The sequence below is a fragment of the Polyodon spathula genome, chromosome 24 (genome assembly GCF_017654505.1).
Source record: "Polyodon spathula isolate WHYD16114869_AA chromosome 24, ASM1765450v1, whole genome shotgun sequence".
NCBI lineage: Eukaryota > Metazoa > Chordata > Actinopteri > Acipenseriformes > Polyodontidae > Polyodon > Polyodon spathula.
The window spans coordinates 14727872-14742797 of record NC_054557.1 but is presented as its reverse complement, the minus strand read 5'-3'; the positions used below and the strand labels follow the sequence as shown (position 1 = coordinate 14742797).

Here is a 14926-nt window from a genome sequence, read left to right as displayed (position 1 = left end):
GAGAGAATACCCGGAAAGTGAAGGAGCCCTGTGAGTCGGCTCCTCTCAATGGCTGAAGAGATTCCTGGAATTCCTAAGGGGTTGTTGCGGAAACAAAAACAGGAACCCAAACTATCGGACCTACAGCTGCTTCTGCATTGTCTAGAGCACTGCACTGATTATGGTTGTTTGTTTTCCTCAAAGAGATTTTCAAAGCCTTTCCTTTGCCTCCTGTGATTATCAACAGAAATGGGCTGTTTGACTGTCCAGCCCTGTGGTCTGTTGAGGGTGGCTCCAAAACGTGTTTTTGGGTTGAGATTTAAACTTAATTAGCTTATTGTAGATACATTGCAGCTGCCATGCGTTTACGGTACTTCTGTTTTCTTAATGTTTGGTTATGATTCTTGATGTTTACATCATCCCGTGTGCAATTTGTCAGCTGCTGGGCTGTGAAAAGGATTTTGCCCTTGCTAACGCTGCTGTGTTATGATGGTTACAGCATTCTGTGCACTCTTTATGGGCGGAAATGCATTATAATTCATGAAGTGTTCAAATGGCTTTAATTGAGAAACATACTGGAGATCTGCTACAAAAACCTCACATCATGCTGCAAGCAAAGGCTGGAACTCAGTTTTACAAACTGACAGCTTGATGGAACAAACGATCATCTCCATGGTGACCGGTTCTTCTCAGGGCCACAGTTCAAGCGCCATTGCATAGCCAAGTTTGAATCACAATGCAAAAGAAAACAGCTGTAGGAATCAAGCATGTGCCAAAAAAACAGAGACCGTCTTTAAAAGCTCACCCAGTTAACAGCAACAGAAATTGGGCTCTTTGTTTTTATTAATACTTAACCTGTAGTAGTTTATATACGCAGTAAGGCTGTGTGCATTGGTTTTATAACCATGTTAAACACACACACTTTGCCAGGGCTCTGTGAGTGAACTGGATGTTTCCAGAATCAAATAATAGGCTAATTACAAGACTTATTAACAGAGTAACACACTTAAAAGTTAATTAGAACGAATTACATGCGGATACAGCAGCTTGAGAAAATTGAGGGCAGCAAGTGGATCGCTGTGCAAACTTCTCTGCAGAACATGCACAAGTCATCTGTTAAAACTAGTAACGCAGGAATACTTTGTCAGTGTCACCTTAACACAGAACCAGGTGGGGAGGAATATCTGCCAATGGCCCATCTCTTGAGAGGATGCCTGGACAGTTGATGAGAATAAGTGCACTGGCCTACATGACAGGGAGCCATGAGAATGCGAGGTGCTCCTTCACTCCAGTATACCCTGGGATATTCCTAAAGAGATCAATCAGTATAACTAATGGAGCCTCTGAACTGCCGGTGTGGTGCTTTAGCTTAAGGTTTCGCAGACCTAATCTTGGACTGATGTTACCTTAGGTTCAAGACCAGTGTTAAATAAGAGTGAAACCACCGAAACTACTACTGTGAAACTACACCTAACTGTTCTTTGTTTTAAACCAACAACAAGTTTACAAACTGCATTTGGCAAGATGAATGTGGCATTATTGACTACAGATATTCATTTTTTTCATAAGCCTGATGTCAGAGAAGCCATGATCTTGATTATAAAGTCAGTTGGACACTAAAAAAAAGAGAAAATTGTAAGAGTTAGTCATGCTTTCTGATGGAAAGGGCAGGTCTGTGTGACAGAGGGATGTCTGTCCACACAACAGCTTGATGCAGAGTAAACCGAATATCAGAGATGAACAAAAGCACAGCAGTGTCTGTGCACCCCTCTGTGTGGGAGTTTACTCTCTCTGTCACCCCGCCAAACATATCAGCAGGCTTATCAGAGCGGGCATGTTGAATAAGGAGGCAACAGGGCTCAAATATCAAAAAAAAGATGGTGTGACTGGGTGTCCCGGCTAGCACAGAACAACCCAGACAATTCAAGCTGTGCATTTCCAACAGTGCTGAACCCTTACCGAGCGTTAAGATCCTCAGGCTGTTAGCATCATGCTGCAACAACCTTTACATTGATCTGGTTTAGAATCCAGTCACAACCTTTCGCAGAAGATCTCAGTGTGCGGAAATGGCTATTATCTTTTCATAGGATCCTATGCTGTTCACTGCGAGCTGCTGCAATCAGATCGGCCCAGAGCGTCCTCTCTCTGCTCTTGCACCGCTCAGCTGTAAATGATCAGCTGGCGCTCCACCCTGTCAGGGCTTGTGCTACTGTTCCCTTTACCATGGTACATGTAAACCCTCCTGATTGCACAAGCCTAACCCCAACTCTAACACCAGCTCTGACTCTAACCATTGCACACAACTGGATGTTTAGTGCTGCAGGCATGCTAGGGTTGCAAAGTGCAAAAGATAACTATTACTGTGAAAATCCTCTGCAATAACCCCCTTCCACACTGGAATTTACAGTATTTGTGAAAGGAAGCCTCTCAGACGCAACACATACTGTAAATGAAATGTCTTCGAGCAGCCTGGGAGAGCTAAGAATGCACTGCAGGGAGCAGATGTTCTCGTTAAAGTTGCTTTTCTGTGATATGAATGACACTGTTGATACAGTTTTAATGGAATATTTCCTGCGCTGCAACCTTTGACCGTTGGACATTATAAAGTATGAAACGGAAGTGTCAGGAGAAGGCATATGTTCTCAAAAACATCTGCTTCAACAAATTTTCAAATGGCTTTTAATAAACGACATAAATGACTTTTGCAGAACTACACTCAAAGGTCTTAATCCATTCCTTCAAATGTCCTCAGAGCATTCTGTTTAATTTGTGTAAGTGATACCAGTGTAGTTTGAGGGGAAAACATATTCTTACACTAACTTTCACTAACTTACATTTTCGGAGGACATGTGTTTTCTGTGAATTAATAACACCTACACTAACATAATCAATGGGAAGCTTTCTCTTCAGAACAAAGAGATGTAAAAACACAAGATGGAATGAAAAACTAAAGTGGCATTCAAGCAAGTGCTAAGGCAAAGACGAATATCTGAAACTAGCAAGAAACTAAGCTGCAGGAAGTAGTTCTCGCCAGTTGTTTTCGCCATTATTTACAATGATTGTATTCCTCTTATGAAAGTTTGCCTTTGCCTCAGTGTTGATTCTCTAACTTTGCTGAATAAGTGCACCTAGCAGCACTAAGCAGTATGAAGTGTCAGAATAATCTCTGATGAGAGACGTTCCTACACATGGTTAATGGCACACGCAGCTGGAAAGAGAGCATGCTTCATTAGATTCATTCAAAGCACATGACTCAAAAAGAGGAAAAACATTTTAACTAACAGAATGGAAAGTCAGGAAAAGAACAGTGAAAGAACGATAACTGGGACAGATTTCTTTTCCCTGTTCAGAAAAAAACCAGAGAAAGAACTGGAGGGAGTGAAATGAAAGGTTCCTTCTTGTAATCAAAGCTCCATTCATTGTGAAATACTCACAAAGCAGGAGCGCACTTTTAACACCTCACACACAAACCAAGCAGGGTCCAGACTGAGAGAGTGTGAACTGAGGAACAATACAAACCCCTGGCTGAAGAATTTCAACAGCCCTGTTTGGAGACGTAATTTTGTTTTTATAGTTGCTGCTGCAGAAATTGTATGAGAAAATTTTAAAAAATAAAACTGCTGTTCTACGCTCTTGTATTTGTATTTCATATTGTGGAGAGGACTACAGTGCACACAATGGATTGCAAGCGCGTGGGCTGCAAAGAGAGGATTGCATCACCCGCAGCACAGAGGTACCGGCATTATCTGTGTTGTAATGCCTCTGGGTACAATCTGTGCCTCACAGCGCATCTCTTTATCTGCTTCAGTTCCAGTCTGTCCCTCCAGCACAATGGCCCCTCTGCTGGAGGAACTGTGTGAGGTCATCGCAGCCTTCAAACGTCTCATCTATAGAATGGATAACTTTTTCCCTTCCCAAATTCTCCAACAAAAAAAAAACAAAAAAAAAAAAAACACTTAATACAACCTTCCCTTTTGTCAGGCCCAAGTTTTGCAATGCAATTAAAATGAGTTTTGTCTCTGGGTTTTAAACACACACAAATCTGCAGTTTCAATACAGCTCACCCAGTGTGAAGCACACAGTAGCCAAAATGCCCAAAGCCCAATGGCTGGAATGCAAACCAATAAGGATTTGCATTTTTAAAAGCAGTTGACATCTGGGATAGCGAGAGAGAGAGAGAGAGAGAGAGAGAGAGAGAGAGAGAGAGAGAGAGAGAGAGAGAGAGAGAGAGAGATCCCACGTGTATTCAGGTTACAATGGTAACTGTAGTATTAATGTTAGAGATTCCATGATTAAGTGTGTGTAGACACCAGGATAAATATTCAGCAATTCAGCACTTAATTTAATTTGACCCTTCTGTAAGCTCACCATGTTCAATTTGCATGCCGATTTTGCATATCAATATTTTTTGCCTGCTTTTAATTTGCATTTACCATACGTCACAATTACAAACCAAAGATTTTAAGGGGGAGATGGGGGCGACACACCTTCATTTGCATTGCACAGCACTGAAGCATGGAACTCAGGTACTGTATACAATATCCTAAATGTAAATTAAGATGGAGTTGTTTTTTCTTTCTTCAAACAAAAGCAAAGGCAATTACTGTTCTGGTGTCTGTCTCGGACACAAGAACAGATTGTATAGGGCACAGTATACTAGTGGTTTAATCGTGCCTGGTTACAACGTGCTTGCAGTCATGAGATACGACACTCATGAATAGCACCACACAGTCCAGCCTTAACAAGGGAGGAGTGTACAAAAGAACCCCGTCCAGTCTACCGCTGGACACTTCCTGCAATCAAGACAGGAAGTAAAAGACATGCCAGAGGGGCCTGAGGACACTGGGTTAGAACTTACTGGATGTGTAATTGTGTCATTTTATCTGTGTAAAAATACTTCATCTAATACCCCAGGCAGGGTCCTGTTTTAATGATTCAAACGACGCCAGGGTTTAGACCATCGGACCCCACTGCCTGGAATAAAGCTGAAGAACATCTACAGCTGCAGCCAGTTGTGACACATCCTCTGCTGTCACTCACAAGATCCCCCACCCCCCCAGTCCTGCCCCCTTGCTGGTGATCCTTCTGCCCGTCTTTGTGGAAGGTGACCCCTCTTTGTCTGTCTTTGTGTGTCTTTAACATGCCCGCTGGGTTAAGCTCCAGATTCCATTCTCCTAGGACATTGCTGCAGAGACTAGCTGGAACTGTGTGCACTGACAACAGAAGTGTGTATGAGAGATGCATGTCAGCCTGGTCTCCAGGGAGAGCGGTTCAAATGAAAAGTGCTTAAGGTCCTTTGTTTCTGGACAGGGCAGCAGGGGTCACTGGTTTGGGATGTGCAACACCTAATCACTAAAACATTATCGCAGTTACACACTCACATTAAAATACACAGTGCAAATAATAGCATAAAATGGTAAGGACTCTTTTAAGATATGTTTTTTAAAGACTTATTTTAAGGTTCTTTTGAAACCTGATAATACATTTGTAACCATCTCTTAAGCAATCAAAAGGGCCTGTAACCTGAACGCTTGACTTAATTTACCAAAATGAACTTTTAAAAAGTCCCTTAAGAAAACATGTCTATTAACAGTTCTGTTAACTATTCTGTGAACAGGACCCTATTTCTCATTTTAAAACTGCTTGTATCTTCTCCCAACCGAAATCTAGCCTAAGGGAAGATTGTAGATTTAGACAAAGTTTCCACAAAACATCTGTGTGAAGTTCCTGCTTCTCCGCTGAAATATCGCAGTCCGTTTTATTGTGGAGCTGAACAGCATATATAATATAAAAGACTAGCATGGCATCAAAACCAGCTTCCTTGGCACCCTATGAAATATTTCTGCATTTGCCAGCTGGGTTTGTACACTGTGCTGAAGCTTTTCAGATCTGTGTTTAAAGTTCCTGCTTCACAGAAAAGCTCATTAATAAGGATATAAACCAACCTCCAAACTATGCCTGAAACATGTTTCCTTTTTTTATTAAAAGGAAGGACTGTTAACCCTTTAGCCTCTGGAAGTGTCTCTTTCCAATTCCTGTGGTGTGTGTCCCGTTGACCTGTCTCAGGAACGCCCTGTTTCTATACAGCACACACTTCTCCCTTTTAAAATCTCACTGATGCACGCTGTCCTTAATTTCCGCAGAATCGTTAGTTTTGCAGATTCGTAGAATTGTGTCGTCGTTGCGGCTCAGGGTAAATGGAAGGAGGTTAGGGGTTAAGGACGCTGGCTTCAAGAGAAGAATAAAGGTTTCGTGGAGCCAAGCGCTCCTCTGATCCCTCTGATTCGCAGGCTGTTGCTGGCGGTGATCTCTGCGGCAGCTGGCTCGGTCACGTAGCGAGCATGCTAGCTGCCAGGTCTCGCAACTTTAACACAGCAGCGCAAGAAGCAGCAGCCCTCTCTCAGTGTCCAACCCCAGCCTGCTCGACAGGGTGAATTTCAAATCAGTTACACACATAGCCCTGGAATCTCAGCGAACAATAAATCACTGTTCATCAGCCGTTGAATGGTACATTATCATTTAAAGCTACAGCGTCCGTTTTAAAGGCAGGGTTTCTATAAATCTTACAATTTCTAGAAAAGTAACATCGTTTTTTTTTTTTTTTTTTTTGATGTTAAACTTATTTTAATGCAGTGCTATATACACGAGATTTATATTTATCTTAGGTGCAAAAACGTTTTGAGGTCGTCAAAAGCTATTTACTATAATAATATTTTCTTTATATAGCGCCTTTCATAATGGACCATCATCACGAAGCGCTTTACAAGATACCAGACTAATGTGTGTGAACTATGCATCAGCTGTAGAGTCACTTACATGCTGGGATCTGAACAGGGGACCTCGTGGTTTTAAGACCGTTTCTTTAAACGCTGGACCACACTGCCTCATATAATGCTACACATTGCCATTAGTGCAATTTTTTTTCTGAAGGTAAACAACACACCAATTAAACGAATGCAAAACTCCTGTCCGAAAAACAATGTTCTAACGGTGAATTGGAGTAAATAGCTATGATAATTTAGCCTTAAGTGCAAAAGCCCCTATAGAGTAAGAAATTACAGACATGTTCCATTTTCTTTGAGATGCACTGTATAGCTCAGCTGGATGTCTGAGTTTACTTGTAAAAGCTGCAGCTTGCTCGGCTCTTGTATTAAATTCAGTTACTATTTGCAATGCATTTATTTTAGTTTATTTATGTGCCCTGCTGTGCCTGTCTTTGTATACAGCGGATCCTATTCACAAAAGCGCAGCTCGCACTTTATTTATTTACTGTCTGTAAACTTACTTAAAGAATTACTATGAGCCTTAAAAAGAAACGCTTAAAATGAATCTAAAAAACACTAGTACAAATTGAAAGACTGAATGCAACGTTGTCATGGTAACGATGCATGTGACCCGATTTCAAGAGCCACATGAACTCTGACCCCAGGACCAGAAGGTGAATGACAATGACCTTGATGCCCCTGACTGTCATTACATTTATCTGATAAAGGCTTGAGTTGGCGTCCCTCATTCCCTGAGTTGACTGCATTGCATTACCCGCACCAGAAGGTCTCGAAACGTTTTTGCAGCTACAAATTACATGTGTTGCTCCAGGTTAGTCTTTACACTGTTTGCATTTTAAATTTATAATAATAAAAAAACAAACAAACAAACAAAAAAAAAAAAACTGTCATTTTTAGACAGGGAAACAGCTCGTAGGTAGGAGTACAAAGATTTTATTCATTGATTTTCTGAACTTATTTCACCCGGAGAACTGCTTTGAAATTAAAGCATCTTTTTTTTCAAAGAGTCTCGGGGGACACACAGAGATAGTAAACAGATGGCACCTCGAACACTGAGCACAAATCAAATCCCATTTAAAACAATTAGGAGGCACTCGGATTTAGTGAGGTCTGTTGGCTGCAGCTTTGGTTCTTCCTGTGGGATACTAGAGCTGGACCAGTCCTGGACCTACAGGGTCCAGGCGTGACCCCTTCATTGCTAATTATCAAGTGATACTCAGTACTGTATTCTAATCTGATACAACAGATATAGGGAGATCACTGATATGTGAACAATGACTTCTGTTTATTGTATGGGCGAGATTCCCAAAGCTATGTCATCATTAGCACTTTTTGTTCCATAAAAGGGAAGAACAGTTAATGCAAAGTAGTTTTAAGCTGTTTGCTTATTTGTTTTAGAAATGCAGTTATGACAATGTGGTATAAATAGCTTTATGAATCTAGTGCTATGTGAATAATATAAACTACTTTAAAAAGGGCCCTGCAAAATACCACACACTCAGCCCAACCTCAATATCTAACCCATCTTCAATATGAAACAGACACTGCACTTGATATGCAATACACTTGCTACAGTGACTGTATATAAGATGTGTGTGTTCCATATATTAGTATACAGTATATAGTATATTTTCTGAATGTTTTAAGCCAGACAGACACTGATTAGAACCTGCCATTCTAAAAAAAAATAAAAATAAATGGAATGCTTAAGAAAACAAGACCCACTCTTCAGATATAATTGCAGTTGTGGTTTTCTAGATGAAAAGCATATGTGTTGTGATTTGTCTGAGAATGAGTGCTGTCACCCTGCCATTGTGTTCCCTGCACTTGAATAGTGTTTACCGTTAGGATGGTGATGTTGACGCTTCCATAAAGAAATGCAAACTCTATCCTCACTTAACCCTGTGGAACCACACAAAATCAAGTTTCAAAAGTTAGCAAGTAAGGTTTTTATATTCAGTGGAATGGACTTGATTGTTCTGCACGGGACGTCAATTCATAAGAGACTTTGAAACAGCAGATGAAAAGGAGCGCAGGGCTGTACGGGAGGTGAGGATGGTTCTAAAGGTCTGTGACACTGTGATCTCTGTCACATTAGCATGCTAGCTCCCTCTCACAGGGAACAGAAGCCCCAGCCCAGGGCAGTGCATGCTGACACACATGGTTGTTATTAATCCCTCACTGTGCTCGACAGACACAAGCCAGCAGCCTTCGAGTGCATTCAAACACCTGCCCGGACAACTGCAGGTCAAACACGAACCAACCTGCACGCCTTCCGAGCAATCAGGACCACAGGCCTGGAGGAACGGTCAAAACAAAATCCTGAAATGCAGGAGAAAGTTAAGAGTCTGCATTTGTCTCGTCCTTGCTGGCACCGCCTGGGTCTGGCCTCTAGGATTTTCTGTTTCTGTACACAGTGTTTTGATATCTGATAGGAATCATGGGGATCATTGGGTTTGTTCTTGTTTGCACACTGACTGTTCTAACCTTCATTATTCCTCCCTGCCTAAGTGGCTACTTCACTTTGCAATGGAACTACATTACCGCTATTGAATGCTAATGCAGTTCACTTTTGTTTTCGACAAAGAGCTTGTTTTTCAAATCCCAGAACGCTCCCCTTTTTAATTAATAAGACAAACTTAACACATGACCCCCTTCCGGGGTTTGTGATCTGCAGTGACTACCCTCACTGTCCACTGTTTATAGCTTGATTAGTGCTGGAAATCTACAGTACAGCATAATATAGAAAGTGATTGCTCAGGTCTAAAAAGATTCAGATATTTGCAATGCCATAAAGAAAGTCATATCTGTTTTTCGTTAAAAAAATTGTAGGTCACGCTAACATTATTGTAATGAGCTAAACAGTAACAAATCATTTTCTCACTGATGCCAAACAGTCACCTTCACTGACCAGCATCTACTAACATAGTTCTGCTGTGCAAAACCCTCTTCGACAGGGAATAAAAGTTTGTGAGTCATAGAAATAGCATGCCTTCTAAAGCAAGAGAGCCAGCAGCATCGGAGAAGATGTTAAGATAACAGCTGCAGCAGGATCTAAACACCACACAAATACACAAGCTACTTTTGCTACTGTATCACCAGCAGCAAGCACCACACCTAACACAACCTGTAAGCTGCCTCCAACTCTACCTCATGCACCACTCCACCCCCCCACCCCCCCCATCCCTCCTGTCTATTGCAGTGCCGACAATTCAAAAACAACAAGCAAGAAGCTGCTGCTGCTTACCTTTGTGACAGTCATGCAGAGACACTGTGAAGAGGCTGGCGTTCCCAGGGGCAGAGCACTCGAGTTGTGGGGGTGATTATAGCAGGCTTGCAAGGGCCTCTGAACCAAAGGAGTAAGCGCCTGGGCTGGGTGGCTGCTGCTGCAGGAGTTGCTGCAGTGAAATAATCAGCGTCAGTGTTACTACAGCGGGAAGAGAGAGAGCCAAAGCCAGGGCACCCCCCCCCCCCACAACACAACACACACTCCTCCTCCCCTCCCAATCAGATTAAGCCGGTCTTAATGTAGCTTACTGATGGCAGGAATAGTGATGTCAGTGTGCATGTATAATAGATGAAGCCTGAACTGAGGAAAGCAGGCTCTGGCAGAAGAAGGCAGGAAGAGGGGAGAGAGAGAGACAGAAGAAAAGGAAGACTGAAGGGGGGGGGGGGGGGTCCAACGGTTTATTTCCAAAGCTGACCAGTCCAGTAGAAGAAAGTGGTGAGCTGTTCTGCCTGTGGTTTTTTGTGTGTTCGCTGCGTGTGTTTCTATTTCTGTCTGTTCCTTTGTTTATCACACATAAACATCTGTGTGTATCAGTGTGTGTGCGCCTCGTGTGTGTATCAGTGTACATGTGTGTGTGTGTGTGTGTGTGTGTGTGTGGGGGTGTGGGTGAGTGTATAATTGTGTGTGTGTGTGTGTGTGTGTGTGTGTGTGTGTGTGGATTTAATTTGCTGTGTTGTAAGAAAGTGCCACCAGCCAGGAGCAGACAATTCCTTAGTTGGTTGTGAAACCAGCAGGTTGCCTATGAGACCTAAACTTGCACCTGCTATTCCAGAGGTATTTACATCTGCACACAGTGGGTGGGCACATCGAGGTGTGTGTGTACACTTGCTTGACTCCAGTTCTTGAACAGTATAGGAAAGCATGCCAGAAAGACCTTGTGAAGTATGCATACTGCAGCGGGTTACAGGAACAGCCCACCCTTGTCTCTTGTGTTTTCATCATGCTCACCCGTTCCCTCTATATTTCTATTTGCTTAGTGCTGTCCTGGTCTCTTGTGTTTTCCTCATGCTGGTCCATGCCCTCTATATTTCTATATGCTTAGAGCTGTCCTGATGGGGCAGATTAAGATTTGCACATTTCAGTGGCCTGACTGTGATTCCTCCAAGTCTCACACTCAGTTCATAGTAATTAAAGCATTCATAATGACAGCGTGTGCCCACCAGCATTGAGGCAACTGTCTGCAAGATAACAGGAAGCTTGGCTGGAATGTTAATCAAACACTTCTGCAGCAATTTAAAGGTCTAAACTATTTACTTTTACATTAACTTTTCCTCTGAATTGGTAAGTCTTTTGTGCAAGACTAAAAGAAACTAAAGTCACATTGAAGACTTTTTCAAGTGTGCTAGTGTAAGCCACTTGTGAATTTTTTGGGTCTTTTTTTCCCACCCCACAAACCCCACAAATTCATCTTCTGTCCTCCGGACTGGTAAGTGTGTGCTGCGGCATTTTCATTAGGCATTTCTGATTGGGTAGAAAGTCAGGGATAAAACTGTCGAGAAAATGAAAAAATAAAAAAACAATGTGGCGAACATCCTCCTGCATCCTCCAGTATTGCATCCTGTACACAACAAAATAGATTCCTGGGTCACACTTATACACTTATAGTTATTCATTGGTATACTTCATTATACAACCACTCCCCATCCCATCTGATATCAGTACAAGACATGTACTTGCCTCTCAACTGAGCAGGTTTTGAATTGAGTGGTAAGATGTTCCTCTTTGAGCCTGAAGGTTTGTAATTTATGCCCAGCCCTTGCCTTTCCATTCAATCCAATGGGCTGAGATGCCAGCTCATTGGAAAATGAGGCGGGGTTCAGAAGGGTGCAGCCTTCAGAGGAGCCCTATAAACACAGAGTACTGCTGCATCTGGCTGTGCTCTATCAGTGAGCTAATGAAACGTAGTCCAGCAGACCACACTGTGCTAGAGAAAGACACTTTCAAAGCACAGTACATCTTTATTTTAATAAGGAACTTTGCTAATTACTTTTTTTTTTCTCAAATACAAAGCACGTACCTTAGGGCACCCAGCAACTCATTCAGTCAAGTCACTGCTGCCATTTGCACCTCTGTGAGCGTGCATGTGTAATATGTGCAAAGTGTCTTACTGGAAGAGATCCTTCACACTTCAGTGTCTTACTGGAAGAGATCCTTCACACTTCAAAGTGTCTTACTGGAAGAGATCCTTCACACTTCAAAGTGAACCTAATTTTACAGTTCACCTTTTGTTATTTATATAGAACATTACCATGAATATCAAACTGTACTATTCTTTTCGTTCCTGTTCCTCGGACAATGGCCCTCTTTGTTTCGTAAGGCTATTTTGGCTCATGACTCTGGTATCTCTTACGTTCTCTTTGGCCAGGAAAAACGTGTGCTGCTGCAACAGATGTTGTTTTATTTCCTTGCTGAAGATTCTGCTTGTAGATTTTACACATCCCAGATTTGTTTAAATTGTTCTATGCCTTTTGATTTTTTTTCTTTTTTTTTTTTGTATTGTTTTTGTTTTTGTACTGGAGCAAACTCTTAGAGAAAATCTAGCCCAATATATTTTACTTAAGTCATTTTTAAAGTAGGCTTGTATTTAAAAGAATGCAATCTTGTTCAGTAGTGCGGGAGTTTTAAAGCCTATACACCACTGAATCTCACGCCAATACACAAAGCATCTAGCATCACCCTCCGTTCTTCTTACAGAGTCTGGCACTGCCATTAAAAAGTTAACTTTTCGACTTCCTTTTTGCTTTAATAGCACACAGTGCCACTGGGGTGTTAACGATGTAGCTGCAGTGTCTTTGACTGAGATTTTACCTTTCCTTGGTACACAGTGCAGCCGGTGGTCAAATGTAGTAACTGCATCAAGGATTTTAAAGTTAAATATTAAATTCCTCCATACAGCACCCCCAGAGCAAACAGACAGATCGTTTGAATGCACCCTTTAGAACAAGACACTTCACCCACTGAATTTCGAATTTCAAATAGTCTAAACATGGAATTGTAGCTTCCGAACTATACCAGGGAGACAATTCTCTTAGTTTGGCTTTCAAAGTGAAAAATGCTTTTAAACATTTTTTAATAGGCATTACATTACATAAAATAGACAATGTATTTCCCTTAAAAAAAAGTCATATTATTGCTAATGATACTTAAATGCACAGTATTAGAAACATCAACACATTGACTTGAGAACTGGTTTTGCTTTAAAAAAAAACAAAAAACTAGGTAGCGCTAAATAAAGTACCCCCCAAAACTCTTTTGAACAATCAGCGATATTCCTTGACACTAGAGGTTTAACCCATGCCTGTCTGTCTGGACTAGCAGGCACAGAGGGAGACACCAGCCATGGTTCTGTGCTCTGAGGATAAGGGCTTGCTGTTGTTGTCTGATATACCAGGAGAAGTGGTTGGAAGATAAAACTGAGTAATCAGTTCAGATCCACAGAAGCTTTCAAGACATCTGACCAAGTTGCCAGCTTTGAAAGAAAAAAAATATTTCTGCAATGCTGTTCTAGTTTGCAATAAATATAGAACAGGTGCAAGCACGAGCCAGAAGCTGTGCCATGAATATTCTCCAGAAGCTGTGCCATGAATATTCTCCAGAAGCTGTGCCATGAATATTCTCCAGAAGCTGTGCCATGAATATTCTCAGCAGGGCACTCTCTGATTCCCAGCCTCCAGACACCTGCCCTCCACTTTTCCTCAGCTCCAGTCACTTTTTCAGACATTAACATGCAACCATGAGCACATACCTGTCCACGTGAGAGTTTTATATTAGGAAGCACCAGATCTTCACAGTGTTTGGAATTGACGTTCTCTGTGAGGAAAGCTGGCGCGCCGATCTAGAATAATAAATACATTTATTAGACATTCAATCCTGGGCAACAGCCCCATCTAGGGGTCTTCAAAGTGTACTGCACGCGGATAAAAGCTAGTTTAAAAATCCCTAGACAGAACGTGGTGTAAGCATGCATTTGCTATGCTAGTTTCAAGAAGAAATAAAAATACGTTGGGTATAATTATTGTGCCACGTACTAATTGATCATTAGTAATTTATAGTGTCAGTTTAATTTTAATCACAGATCTGTTCTGGTGTTTTGCGACTTTCAGCCTAGGGATTATATAGCAGTGCATGTGGCGAGGCGATGTCCGATCTGCTTTCCGACCGTGTCTCACCATCTGTCCTCCCGTTGGAGGCGGCCTAGCGCCCGCTGCACCAGCTGGGTGTTTGTTGCTCCCGTCAGCCGGAGCTTTCCGAGCCGCTCACTGCTCCTCCTGCTGCCTCGGCCTCTCTCCAGAGCCTGCGCCTTGGGTGAGTCTGTCTCGGTGTCAGTGACAGTGGCAGTCATTGTTTCTGATCCGAAAATAAACACCATGGCCAGCAAGTATCTCTGAGGTGACCAGTACTGTCCTCTAGCTCATCCTTCGTCCCCCTTTCTCTGCTGTGACTGCAGTCAAATTCCAGGGATGAAAATAAGGCTCCCATTTCATAGCAATTTGATCCATTCCTGGTTTTACTAGAAGTTTAATAAGACACACCTGAGCTTGTTACCTACACACAGTGGCTAATCAAGGTCGTATTAAAACCTAGAATGGGTTCTCTTGTGAAGGTTTCCCTGTGCCTGTCCTCAACAAGAGCCGAGCGTCGCCGCATCAGGAGGAGTCCCACAGCGGGCACCCTGAGGCCAATGACAGGTCTCTACAGGTGTGCGCTTTTACACAGCTCCAAATTACTCGCTTCTGCCATGGTTTTAACCTGGTAAGAAGAGGTGTAAAGGTTTGGAGGGTCAGCAATTACCTTAGTTCAAGGCGACATCCTTACATCTTATTATAATGTTTGCACTCGCTTAGGATCCAGATCCTGCCCAATTCCACGCTCT

General features: G+C 42.3%; 1 protein-coding gene across 1 annotated transcript in view; it reads right to left on the bottom strand.

Annotated features, from left to right (window-relative positions):
* LOC121299095 (coronin-2B-like) overlaps positions 1-10374 on the bottom strand; it is a 43513-nt gene extending 33139 nt beyond the window's left edge. The window contains exons 1-2 of the mRNA XM_041226629.1: positions 10302-10374; positions 10012-10162 (exon numbers count right to left, since the gene is read on the bottom strand). Coding sequence (XP_041082563.1) covers positions 10012-10026 — 15 coding nt within the window. The 5' untranslated portion in view covers positions 10027-10162; positions 10302-10374. The remainder of the gene's footprint in view (positions 1-10011; positions 10163-10301) is intronic.
* Positions 10375-14926: the final 4552 nt, after the last annotated feature.